The sequence below is a fragment of the Dermacentor albipictus genome, chromosome 10, assembly GCF_038994185.2.
Source record: "Dermacentor albipictus isolate Rhodes 1998 colony chromosome 10, USDA_Dalb.pri_finalv2, whole genome shotgun sequence".
Lineage (NCBI taxonomy): Eukaryota > Metazoa > Arthropoda > Arachnida > Ixodida > Ixodidae > Dermacentor > Dermacentor albipictus.
In genome coordinates this window covers 92815449-92828754 of record NC_091830.1, presented here as the reverse complement: position 1 = coordinate 92828754, position 13306 = coordinate 92815449, and the positions used below count along the sequence as shown (strand labels likewise).

The following is a 13306-nucleotide window of genomic DNA, read 5'->3' as shown; positions in this document are numbered from 1 at the left end:
GATGTGTATGAGAACTGCGTTATGATCTGAGAATAATTCCAGGATATCATATTTAAAGCCTAAGGGAACAACACTGTCACTGATAAACACTAAGTGAAGTACGGAGTTCTGCCGCGTATTCTTATCAACTAATTGTATCAGTTTAAGGGACTAAGAAAACGTTATTAAATATCTACAAATAGAGGCACTAGTGACGCAATATGTAAAGGAAGGCCAGTGAATGCCGGGAACGATAACGTCACCATGAGCGATTAACTCAGAACAGTCAAGGCTATGGTCATGTATAAAATGCGAAATGTTATCGAACAAATCACTAGGGCTATCAGGGGAGGGGGGAGCTATAAAGATAACCAATTGTTATATTCTGCTTATACATTAGTAACTTGCACCAAACGTATTATGCATTGGGAGGACTTGGTAGATATTTAGAGGTAGAATTTGAGCGTAAGAGCAGCAGTGTAACCAGGAGGTGAGAATAATGAGCCGTGAATATCTTCATGGCGCCACATTTCTGTGATGCATATAACATGAGAAGACCCGCCGTGGTTGCTCAGTGGCTATGGTGTTGGGCTGCTGAGCACGAGGTCGCGGGATCGAATCCCCGCCACGGCGGCCGCATTTCGATGGGGGCGAAATGCGAAAACGCCCGTGTGCTTAGATTTAGGTGCACGTTAAAGAACCCCAGGTGGTCAAAATTTCCGGAGTCCTCCACTACGGCGTGCCTCATAATCAGAAAGTGGTTTTGGCACGTAAAACCCCAAATATTATTATTAACATGAGAAGAACATGATGAAACCAGCGAAAGAATCTATTTAACTTTTTTAGTTATGCTTCTTGTAGAAGCGGTAATCTGTGGCAGAGTGATCAGATTGTCAACATAGTGAAGATGATACGTTTGAAAATATTGCGCTAGAATCAAAACCAGGAGTTGTTACTAAACTGTTTGAGGCACTGTCCCAGTTGTAACGAACGTTACCTATAAATAAATGATCGAACCTCATTTTATTATCTGAACTGTCGTTCCGCTGTACAACCAAAGCGTGCCTAAGCTTTTTACGTAGTGGATGAAAGATATTATGAAAGATATTAGGATCTGGATGAAAGAAATAGGAAAGTTTAATGCTGCAATTTTGAATCTTAGAAGCGTTTTTCAGCAGCACTAGCTTATCGCTGAAGTAAAACATTTCCAAAATGATAGGCGAGAACTTCCAGGGCGCACTCTGCATAAGCTATCGAAGCGTTCAATAGGTGGACTGTCAAGGAAAAGCTTACTGAAAACGTTCGCAACCTTGGAGAGCAGTGTCTTACGATTCTCGTTGGTATCCTCTGTATGCCTTAAGGATTACGGGATTTCTTCGTGAGCGGTTTTCAAGATCCTCATATTTAGCAGTTAGTTCAGCAACGGTGCGCTTTCGGCAAACTGCCTCATAACTGAAGCTCAGCAGGGTCTTGATCAGACAGTGCCTTCGAACATGAGGTATTGAGAGCAGCCACAAGGAATTCGAAGGCATCGAAACGTGTATTCACAGCATTTTTTTGTTTGAGATAAGTCTTGTGACATATTTTTCTGGCAAGCAACTCAATCGGAAAGAACCTTCAAAGAGAAGGGTTATGGGTTAAGAATACATTGGCAGCTCAGCCGAGTCTCAAGGCCGTTAAAGAGGCTTCCTTGGGATTCGTCAGGTTTGCCAGTTTTAGACGCCGGTCTCCTGGGATCAGCGTTAAGCTCCATGTCACCGCTGAAGATAAGACGAATAAGGTAACCGACGAAGTAGCACAACTTGCTCACGAGTCTGCTACCCAAATAACTGTGTGGTCAACACAGCGTTCAAGACCGCAGTATTCATAAATAAAAAATGCAGAATTTAAAAATTGTCATGTCATTGTCGTCATGCCTTCGCTGTCGCACCGCGTCTCTCGTTCTGTATTAGTTACTGCGTTGTAGTTACCCTCATAGGCGACCTTAGCAAGCGACTGCTTCATCAAAAGGCATGGATACCGCTGATGGCCTACGTTACACGTAGCCAGGGCAACGAATCCTCGGAATATCCACTGTACGTCACATGTAGGTGAAGCTACGGAATTCTCGTTAGGAACACTGGTCAATCTAAGAATCGTGACTTAAAGAACACATTGCTACCCACTATATTCTTAGTATGTTCTTATCAAAACTTTATCCAGTTTTACAGATTGCTATCTACTCTTCTTACTCGAGCGTGATGGCAAAGGATTTTACGTCAAAGTTTTTTTATCGTTTTCACCGAAGTATCGTGAAATAATGCATGCCTCATGTCACAGGCGCTACAGGTGAATAGACGTGCCGTTTTTATTACATCGCCAAATGTAATCCTGTCTACTCCGTTCCTGACACCTGTCATGTCGTTATCCGCATACTAGGCCGTTGACTTTTGTATATGTCTAAAAACAGCGCCTTGTTGACCCCTCCACTCTAGGAAGTGACGTCAATCGTCATTTATACATTGGGCCGCGAGAAGCATAAAAGCGCGTAGTCAACACCTTGCTGTCGTGGAGCTGTTGCCGTTAGGTGCAATCTTCCGTGCCGCCCTGCCGTCCACTTTTTCCAAGCAGCGAACGAAGCCAGTGCTATCTCCGCTGACCTAAGCGCCCGGTCAGCGTCTGCCCAATAGGGCGCCACCTTAGCGCGCTCATACTTGCACACAGAGGCTCAGCAACTTCGCACAAGCAGGTATAGTCTCCGTGAAACGAAATCTACCAGATCTTGGAGCAGCTTTTGATTGACGGAATGAATTTCTATGCCGTAACGTTCCTCGCGCTCTTCAGCGCGGCATCTGGTGATACGAGGTAAGTTGCCTAACTTTCAATTGAAGCTGTCTTCCATATTTTACTGGGTTTCGTGAAACCACAGACCTGTTCTGCTTTTAATCACGTACGCATTTCTCGTGACTGCGGCCAAACAAACGTCAAGCATGCTGAAGGTTCTTGCATGAGCTTCTTGGTCTATCACGTACATGTGGTGTGCTTTATTGGCTTCGTCGTGTTCTGACAGGCAAGATTAAATTAATTCTTCACAAAGCTCTGCTTGCACGTCCCATTAAATAATAGCTATAAATTATAACTGTTTCATGTAGGAACATTTTAAAAAATGCAGCAACATTCAGAAGTTTCTACACAATATGACAGTACGTCATACAACGATTGTTTGGGGGCGAAATGCGAAAATATCCGTGGTATTTAGAATTAGGTGCGCGTTAAAGAACCCCAGGTGGCCGAAATTTCCGAGTCCTCCACCACGGCGTACCTCACGATCAGAAAGTGGTTTCGGCACGTAACGCTTCATAATTTAAGTTTAATATAGCGAATGTGACCTACCTGCCAATATACGGCGATAAGCGCAAACGTCTTATTTCCGAAGCGTTCCACATTCATGTTAGCGGAGAAGCGGGTGTAAGCCTTCCCTCTATCGCTCTTTCCGAAAGAGATTGCCTTCCTTTCGCATTAATTGTATTTTTCTCCACTCTGCATGCTGAATTCTGTTGATTCTGTGCTTCGAGATAGCGATGAAGTATTTATATGCTGACCTAAAGAATAAAGGCACTTGGTTGTTAGTCATCGCTGGTGTCCCTCTCCCCGTCCTGTTGTTTAGCGCTGTTTTACTGGTCGTAATGCGAGACGTCTCATCCATGCTTTTATTGCTTTGTCTTGTGTGACGACATTGTCGCTCTCAGTTATATGAAAGGTCGGGCCGGCACAACACAAGAAGTCTCGAAGAAACTTCTTTAGCAGCTTGTAATGCTGACGGCTGCAGATTTCGAGTATGCCTCTAATCAGACTTAAAATTTCGCTCCCTTCACACTACGTACCATTCGTTATTCCACCTCAGCCACCATTTGGTAACGATGAAATGTTTGCGGAACCAATTATGCCGTTTTGATTCACGACACGGTTGCCGATCGTTCCCAGCAACCGACTGACCTCTTCTTCGTTCTTATCTATTCGCCCAGCCATATGTCCCGTTACACACACACACACACACAGACACAAACACACACACGCAAGCGCGCGCGCGTACGCACGCACACACGCACACATGCGCACGCACACACGTACGCGCACACACACGCACACACGCATACAACACACATACTTTTATATCTAGAAGTTTCTCGTGAGTTAGAGTACCATCCGATCCCAACCCCGTGATACGTACATGCGATTATGTGAGGTGCTCCAAGATGTTCTTCTGGGTGGTTTATCTCTCCTTTGTGGTCATTGGGCCAATTGTCTGCTTTCCTTATGTTTAACCACAAGCTGTCATTCCTCATAAGTTACAATCGAAAACAAACGAAAGAAGTATCTAAATAATGAAACAAATAATAAATAATGACCCCTTGTTATTCCACAGTTCTGCTTGACATCGCCTCCGATAAACTTTGTATTTGACATAACAGCATTTGTATAGTACAGTGAAAGCTCGTTAATTCGAACTTCAATAATTCGAATTTATGGATAATTCGAACTGTACGATTTGGTCCGGCAAAGCTCCACAGAAGTCTATGTATAAAGAAGTCCGTTAATTCGAACACGAGAAGGTTCCCTCACGGATAATTCGAACTACGTTCGCCTGGCACACGGCCAGAGAAACGCGCCTACTGCTTACACACAAGGCTGTATTGCCTCCGAAACGGAGAGAACGGCGAGAGAAGGCAAAATCGGAAAAACATCTGTCGGGGCAGCGCCGTACATGGAGAGGAGGGGGTCTTCTGTGTTTGCCGCAAGATGGCTCTCCGTGTGCGGAAAGCGCAGAAGAAATGCAGCGAAACGCACTTCGCTACTCGTGTAATTGCGACTTCTGTAAGTTATGTTCATAATTACCGATATACACCACAGTATAACTTTCCACGGCTCGTTTCGAAGGCAAGACCGCATTCACTAGAGGCGCGTTTGTACCTTTTGGAAGCATCGAAATCGTGGCTGAGTGGTAGCGTCTCCGCCTCACACTCCGGAGACCCTGGTTCGATTCCCGCCCAGCCCATCTTGGAAGTTGCTTTTTATTTATGGAGAGCCTGCCGTGATTTATCGCTCACGGTCAACGCCGCAAAACGCTGACGCCGACACCGACGCCGACACCCGACGCCGACACCGACACCGACGCCGACGACACCGGCTTTTCTGCGACACGAGCTCCTTAACGTTATCGCGTTAAAATCTAACCGACGCGGGGTCAGCTAGAAGGCAGCAGCGGCTGCCGCCTCTCCGTTCTACGTAACCTCCGAGACTTCTTGCCCGCTGCGAATCTCGGAGGCTTCGCAAATCTTGTACAGCTGCTAATGCTGTGCGGAGATGGCACGGCAAGCGCCAAAACACAGCGAATCAAGTACGTCGCAGCTGCGCTTGCAATCAAGAACCAACGAATCAGGGCCTTCGCCACCTTCACATGTTCAGCGTCTTTGTCTCGGCAGCCTTCATCGGTTGTGCACCTCTGTTTTCAGCTTGGGAGGCATCGGCCGTCGCGATTCATTGTGATGGTGTTACCCTCGGCTAGCATTCGCTTCATTGGACATCGGTGGTGTGGCACAGTCGGACCCAGAGCTTCGACTCGAAGATGGCGTGTGCCCGCGGCACACGCCAGCACTTTCTGACTCGCCAAATTTCTGACATGCCCTACTGCTTCCAAATCGCAGTAAACTGTTGCTCTCCTTCACTTTCGTTAGTTCGAACTTTCGTTAATTAGAACTGAAGCGGCTTCCCCTATCGGTTCGAATTAACGAGCTTTTACTGTATTTGCCTTCGTCCCTAGGCCTCGACAGAGCAACCAAGTAATAATCAGTGGACATAACTACAGCGCGAACCAATGGGACCGTGGTGCCGTCGTGACTATACCTCTGAAAAGGAGCAATGTGAGTATACATAAAGTGCTCTTCACAAACGCGCTACTCAGATTTACTTTGTTTCTTGTGTTGCACGGTTTACATGCACAAAGGCAAATTGATGAAAGGGCCTCACAAGCCAGTCTGAACCCAAGCGAGCACGAGCTTCATCCTTGCGCGCAGCGCCCACAAACTGGGTTCCGCCGCTTTCTTCTCTACACTGGCACACGGGGAAAAGAAGAACCATCCTGTTGGATCAACGCGTAGTTAGTGTAGCTGGGTCGTAGTCTGGTTTAATGCAACTGACGTATCTATTTCCTCGAATAAATAGATCAGGGCTTGGTGTCATAGGCTGGACATTCCATTTCACGGACGAGGAGAGGGTGACTATGCGGTAAGGCTTCAACATCGGCCAAGCAATTTACTAGAAAGCGCACCACTGTTCGGTTAAACCTGAAGCTAACCGAGGGCACAGGTAGAGAAAGCAGGATGAAGCCGGTCACCGTCGTGTCACAGTTCTTGTCGACCATTGTTGTGTGTCGTTAATCAACGGGTGAGATGTACACAGAACTCCGCTTACTTGGAGACACAGCAACAGGTGTGCATATGATGTGGAGCCAGGCCTGTACGAAAGCAAAGTGTTCAGCAGGCACGATTGCTCGCCTTCATACAATGCGAAAAAAGCAAGGAGCGGCTGGTCGCTTGCGTAAGGGGGTTCTACACGTATGCAAGGAAAGGGAGGACGGTTTGTCAGTTCGTCTGGTCATATGCAGTGCACATTGTCAAGTGTGAGGATTGAAGCGTTCCGGTAAACAACTAGCTTGTTGACGGGTGTATGGTCGACGTGCCATGAAATATGTGGTAGACGTACAGTGCTTGCATACGGTATACGTTCAATGCTTGAATACCATAGTACAAGAACGCAGATTCTGTGTAGCTCAAAAGTTTAGGGGGAACATCCTGCCGAAAAACTAAGTTGCATAGCATGAAGAAAGCAACTTCTCTTGCGGTTGATGCGATTAGAGCTGCACTCTCGGCGTGGCGCGTGAGCTGGCTGAGGCTAACGGAGAATCTCCTGCTCTGAGGAGCGGTGGAAGGAAGCCGTCCATAGGGGTCAATAGCGACCTGGTCTGAAGTACGGCAAGTGCAACGTCCACGCAGACATCCGGCGGTAGCGCGTCGCGTGGAGCCTTCCATTATTGGCAAGTGAAACAAAAAAGAACTTGCACACGAAGTCATAGTTATTTTTTTAAAAAGTTATTTTGCAATATCGTCGATGTTTTCCCAGTAGTTTTAGGCACAGAATCATCAAAAACGTCGAATTTTATCAATATCTTCAAACAAGTAATATATGTCGAAGGGGACTAATGCGAAGGCAATGTATAACCATTTAGACTTTAATATTGGGTCACCTATATAATTGAAAAGTTGCTTTGCCACACTTTACAGAATCAATACTACGGGGTCATCAGTATCGGAACACCACCGCAAACTTTCAATGTTGTCTTCGACACAAATTCTAATGTTACATGGCTGCCTTCAGTTGGTTGCAGCAAGGCACCATGTGGTAAGTATATTTTCCTGCAGCGTTAAAACAATACGCTTAAACAAATATTTTGACAGAGCTTTTTTTATAATGGCCTCTTTCTTTCACATAAGACCGGTTGTAGCTGAACTGTACAAGAACGCTTAGGGTGCTATATGAATTCGCGGCGCTCGTACTGCTTAAATCTTCTTCAACAAAATAGCTTGTCGAAAGAAAGAGCTACCTTCTTTCCGGAGCTCGAGATCATACAATGAGCAATGCTGCTTCTCTAACAGTTATCCTGGCGCAGTTGTCGTTGCCACGGATATTTATTTTTTAATAAAGCAACTCTCGGTGGCCAGCAGATGCGAATAAATTGTTTGTGCACAATATTGTGCGCTCTCGCAAATTGTTGCACCTTGATAAGCAAAAAAACTGGCGGAACCCATCTCCCGATGAATGTCGACGTCACTGCAGTTGGCGTTGAGACAATGTAACGATACGCTCTTGCAACCGCCATAACGCACCGAGCATAATGCGTGTATTGACCGGGATGCACTCCGAAGCTTCCTTCTATAATGTCTGGGCAGAAATGTGCGCGCCTGTTTAGAACAGAGAACGATGCGACAGGTGCGTTTCGTCTGTCATGTGCTGTTGGTCGGAACCACGGCGAGCGCTGAAGTTACCTTCCAATCACGCAGCTCGGCCGTGAGATCAAAGCCTGCCACTACTCGTCGACTATCCGGGTGTTCATGCCAAACTGCGTTGTGACGCTATCTGACGCCGCAGGCGATTATTGTCGAGATATTGCATTCCGCATACGTGTCCATTAGGGACCCTGTGCCTGTCAATACACCCCTGACTTGAGGACAACAGGTGCGGCGCTAAGCAGACGAAGATGCAATGCGAGAAACACAAGGTATACGGGTACCAACTTCCAAATGTTTATTCGTCATAAACCACGCCATTTCATACATGACACAAGGTGCAAATTAATCATAGTAAAAATCAGCTAATAAGGGTGGTAGGAGCTAAAATCCACTCTTTAGCCTGTGATCACCAGTGTGGATAACAACGTAACTGCAGTGACCTGAACTTAACTACCAAGGCAGGCGCATGCGCATTACAGGCGTAAACCGAGTAGAAAACCAAATGGAGCAGCTGTACGTTCTAATCTTTGCGGTGATTACAGGCTACCTTTCATAAATGACATGCCATTGTTCGATACTGCTTGTGATGGCGTGCTAACAAACGTATTGCCTTCACTTTTTGTTAAGAACGCATCGAGAACCTCGATTTTAGTGTGGTTTCTTGCTTTCCCTAGAAAGATTGTTTGGTCCAGAACTGGCACACAACCATAGTGCTTCCAGTAGTATGCCAAGTGCCCACCCATGTTGCTGTTAACCGCAAACCGGTGTTCTCTCCTACGATCGTAGAAGCATCGTTTGGCTTACCCACTATACACCCTGCCCCTGCGTACGGAAATATTGTAAACCACATCGCTAACACAATCCGTGTGGTGGGCTTCTTCAAGCCTATAACCGGCAACTTATTCGCCATCAAAGGGCAAACCTTGGCCACTTTCCACGGAGTGAAAAACACAGTGCGCACATTGTATCTGACTGCGACCTTCTTCACATTGTGTGACAGTAGATGTACCTACGGTATTACGAGCGTATTCATCTGTTTCCTTGGCTCCTGCACTTTTCTGTGCGTGTGTTATCTTCTGCAGGAGGCTTTCGTGCAACCCGCAATATCATCTGTTTCCGAAATCTAGTTTTCCTCAAGACGCTAATTTGATTTCTAAAACCTGTAACGAGATTGTGCTCGCATGACTTCATTAATGCGGAATTGAGGCATATCTTAGATACTCCCCTCTTGACCAGTTAACTTTGTGCGTTCTAAACTGGTAGAAGGCTTTTCGTTGTCCTTGAGTTATACATCCAGCACACGTGTACCTTTGTGAGGCTTGAAGTGAATTGAAGATATTGAATTGAGTTATCCTGCTGCAATTGCTAGCTGAAACTAAGTCTGCCGGATTCTGCCAAGAAGGTGTTTGTTGATTTTTCCCAGGCAACGTCGAAGCTAGTGTCAGTTAGATTTATTAGCCCAAGATATTCAACCACACACTTATAAATCCTAACCGCATTACAATCGGTGATTTTTCGTAAATGCATTTGTGAACGAATGAATAATAAATAGCGCGCCAAACCAGAGCTACGAAGAGGCGATGCATATACCGTCTTTTCCGAAAGCATTCTCGAAATACTTCAAGCAAAATAGGAAAGACGATATGAGCGTTCCTGCTTTGAGTATGCAGGATAAAATTATAAGCGCTGATCAAGAAAAAGCGGATGTTTAGAACGAATAGTTAAAATCAGTTTTTGCTGAAAATGCACCTGACGAGATGACAGCAGTCCCATTTGCCCAGCCTTCAATGACAAACTTTCAGATTGATGGTAATGATGTTGACTGCTTGCTACGACAGGTAGATACATCGAAGGCAGCTGGTCCTGACGGATTATCGCTGGTTCTTTTCCAGAAATATCATAGTATTTTTGAAGATTATTCGAGCATTATGTGTGAAATAAAGCCTAATACTGGAATTGCTCCACAGGATTGGAAAGTTGAAAACGTGATGCCGGTATACAAATGAGGTGACAAAAAAAACGTCGAAAATGACAGGCCCATATCGTTAAAAGCAATTTGCTCTAAGCTATTTTAGCACATCATTTACAGTGAAATGATCTAATACCTTGATTCTATTAGCTTCTTCGCAGTATCTCAGCTTGGTTTTAGGTATGGACGCCCCTGCACTACGTAGCTAGTCGAACTTGAACCTTACATTTTACACTCTTAAGACATTAATCCCCATGTGGATGCAATGTTTCATGGTTTCCGCAGAGCTTTCGACACCGTATCACATAGCCTATTAGAATTTGCGATGCTTTCTGCAAAAGCAAGCCTTAAAGTTATTATTTCGGTAAAAAAAAATTACTTACACGGTTTCCAACAAAGTGTAGTTATTAACGCCTCAAAATCATCTGCGGTAACATTGACGTCTGGTGTGCCACAAGAGAGCCAATTGAGACCGCTGCTGTTCTTAAATTTTATTAATAGCATCGTTGAAGATGTCACCTCTGCCATTAAATCACGGAGAGATGCTGAAACGTTGCAGAGAGACTTGCGCCCAACATCGTAATGGAAAATGAGCCAGAACGTCCTCAAATGTTGCCGCATAGCGTTCACCAACCGTATCCATTAATTAGAAACAAACTATACCATTAACAGTTCAATGATTCTGACAGCCATAAGTGGAATAACCACAAAGAAGTTTTAGTGACAAGGGCAAGTAAGATGGTGTATTCTGTACGAAGGAACTTTAAGGAGGCTTCATCAACCGTAAAACAAGCCCTTACTGTTTGTATGTACGATTCATTGTAGAATATGATCGTGTTTTTTGGGACTCCCATAAGGAGTACCTAATTGAAAGAACAGAAAAAATTGCAAAATCAAGCACTATTTTTAAGTAATAAGTATAAATAATTTCCAAGTATTTCCGAAATAAAAAGTGAATTGGGATGGGTGCCACAACCAATAAGACGAAAGCAACTGCAGTTTAAATTTCTTCATAGTGACTATTATAATAATAAATACATTATTCTCCACCAATACCTCCCAGAACAGACGTACGTCCCGCTTCGTCGAGATAATTTCCGAAAATATTAGACTACCCGTTCAAAATACACAATTCTGGTAGTGCATTCTTTGTGGAAAGAATGCAAGTATGGAACCGCCTCCGAGACGATATCGTTAGCAAAACCAATAATGAACTCTTTTTCCGTTCCATATGATAACATCGGCATCGATAATGTCTACACGAACAGAAGTATTCTCCCGAAGTGTTTCTATTGTTTAGTATGTATGTTTGTGGTAATGTTTATATATTCTGTATGATTTCGCATAATTTGCGTGCTATATTCTGGTTTTATCACAAACCTTGAACAACAATCTATGGCTATTTGTGTTATGTTGTGATCCATGCACCCCCCCCCCGCCCCCCAACGCTATGCGTTATGGTTATGGTTATGGCGTTATGGTTATGGTGAAAAGTGTAAAAAATAAATAATTAATTAAATACATAATAGCAGCGGGTAAAACACGTAATGGCGGGCAGTGCGTAGGCTAGTAAAATCTCTAAAAACTGATTAGAATTGATTGCCGCATTGTTCTGGAAGCAAACTGCAACCGTCGCTTCTATAGTTTCACAACTGCGTTAAACAATCCAAGCTGAGGTACGTAATAAAAGAAATTGGTGCACGTCAATCGAAAAACCACTTGTGCTTGCTAGCTTGCCTTCTTCTAGATCTTGAAGTAGATCTGTCGGGCTACGTACCAACAAAGTTTCCTGTACGACCACAACGGTAAGGATGCGTTGCAGGAAACTTCGAACGTCTTCTTGCCAAGTAAAGCACCTTTCTCGGATACAATCACTCTAAGCGGGCCGTCTGGCTAATGTGTCTTACTCGTGAAGAAAGCTTCAAGCCTGTTATTACCACACTTATTACGCAGTATGGGTGGTCACTTGAGAGACCATATCAAGCGCTGGTGTTTTGCGCCATTCCAGCCCGAAACTATCTTTCTAATGAAAGCAAGAGGCAGCAGTGCCAGGGATATGATCGAGGTGCTGCTTATCAAAAGAGCAGACACTAAGTGCGTTAGCACGCCATCACGAGCAATAAGGGACAAAGCAATATCATTCATAAAAGATAACCGGTAATTGTCGCGAATTTTAGAACATGCTGCTGCCCTATTTGGTCTGCACGGGAAATTCATGCGTATTCCTACGTGCTTGCCTTGATAGTTCAATTCACGTCCCCGCAGTACCATCGTTATCCACTCTGATTATCACTGTCTCGAGACCGGGTGTTAGGTGCCACCACAATTGTTCTTTTTATTTTTAGTGTAATTTGTTTGCCCCTATATTTCATGTATAAAATGGCGCAGTTTCTCGTGAAAAACCAGTTCGAAGTTGGCGCCCGCATATGTCGTTTGTGTCTCATTTCGTCGTCGTCTGCTTATCACTTTACCTTTTGTGCTTCATTCATTAACCAACCACCGTAGCGAGAAGTTTCGTTCAATAAACCCAGTTCTTGCCATCCTGCTGCAGGAATCACGATGATGGCTTACGATTATGCAAGGAGCGTGCCGTCTGCTTCGGCCAGCGGGGCGTGCAGTGTATTGTCACACGTCACTAATGGCCTAAAGTAACACCGCTCTCCCAGCGTTATCTTCTACAGTCATCCCATAGTAAAAGCTTGAAAAGAAAATCTATATGGCCAGGACTCGATGGGTGTGATGGCCTGACGACGACTGCGTGATGACAATGAGGTTACAATGCTGGAAGAACGACGGTGGCATGGAGATGATGCAGTGACAATGTCGGCGTGACGGCAGTGAGATGGCATCACTGGTATGATGCCCACGTCATGAGGACATTGACATAAAGAAGCTGGGTTGCTGACGACAAAATGAGGATGGAATTAACGCGACAGTATGACAATGAACACATGGTGAAGATTATATGGCCATGACAGGAGGAGCACGACGGCATGACTACGAGGCCATGATAATGACAAGGATCGCGTGTTTTCGACGGCGGAGACAATGACATAATACGCTGGCAGAAAGGCGATTATATCGCGATGAAATGACGATGAAATAACGAAGATAGGCTGGTTTGTGCTGGAGCGCACCTCCACAGTTATGTGCATCATTCAGTGGCCCGAGCCGACTCAGTTTTCACTATATACGGTTCTCGCTTGCACCCCATCGTGTACGGGCCATTCGTGCAAAACCCCAGCCAGGAGCCAGTACCTGTAAAGTAGGGGTAAAAAGCAAGGAAAGCATCGCTTTTTTACAGGTCTGTAGA

General features: G+C 44.9%; 1 protein-coding gene across 2 annotated transcripts in view; it reads left to right on the top strand.

The window, feature by feature from the left end:
- The first annotated feature begins 2551 nt into the window (after positions 1–2551).
- The window catches only part of LOC139050615 (lysosomal aspartic protease-like), a 29723-nt gene continuing 18968 nt past the window's right edge, over positions 2552–13306 (top strand). For both annotated transcript variants that reach the window (XM_070527197.1, XM_070527198.1), the window contains exons 1-3: positions 2552–2823; positions 5780–5879; positions 7299–7416. In XM_070527197.1, the coding sequence (XP_070383298.1) occupies positions 2765–2823; positions 5780–5879; positions 7299–7416 (277 nt within the window). In that variant the 5' untranslated portion in view covers positions 2552–2764. The remainder of the gene's footprint in view (positions 2824–5779; positions 5880–7298; positions 7417–13306) is intronic.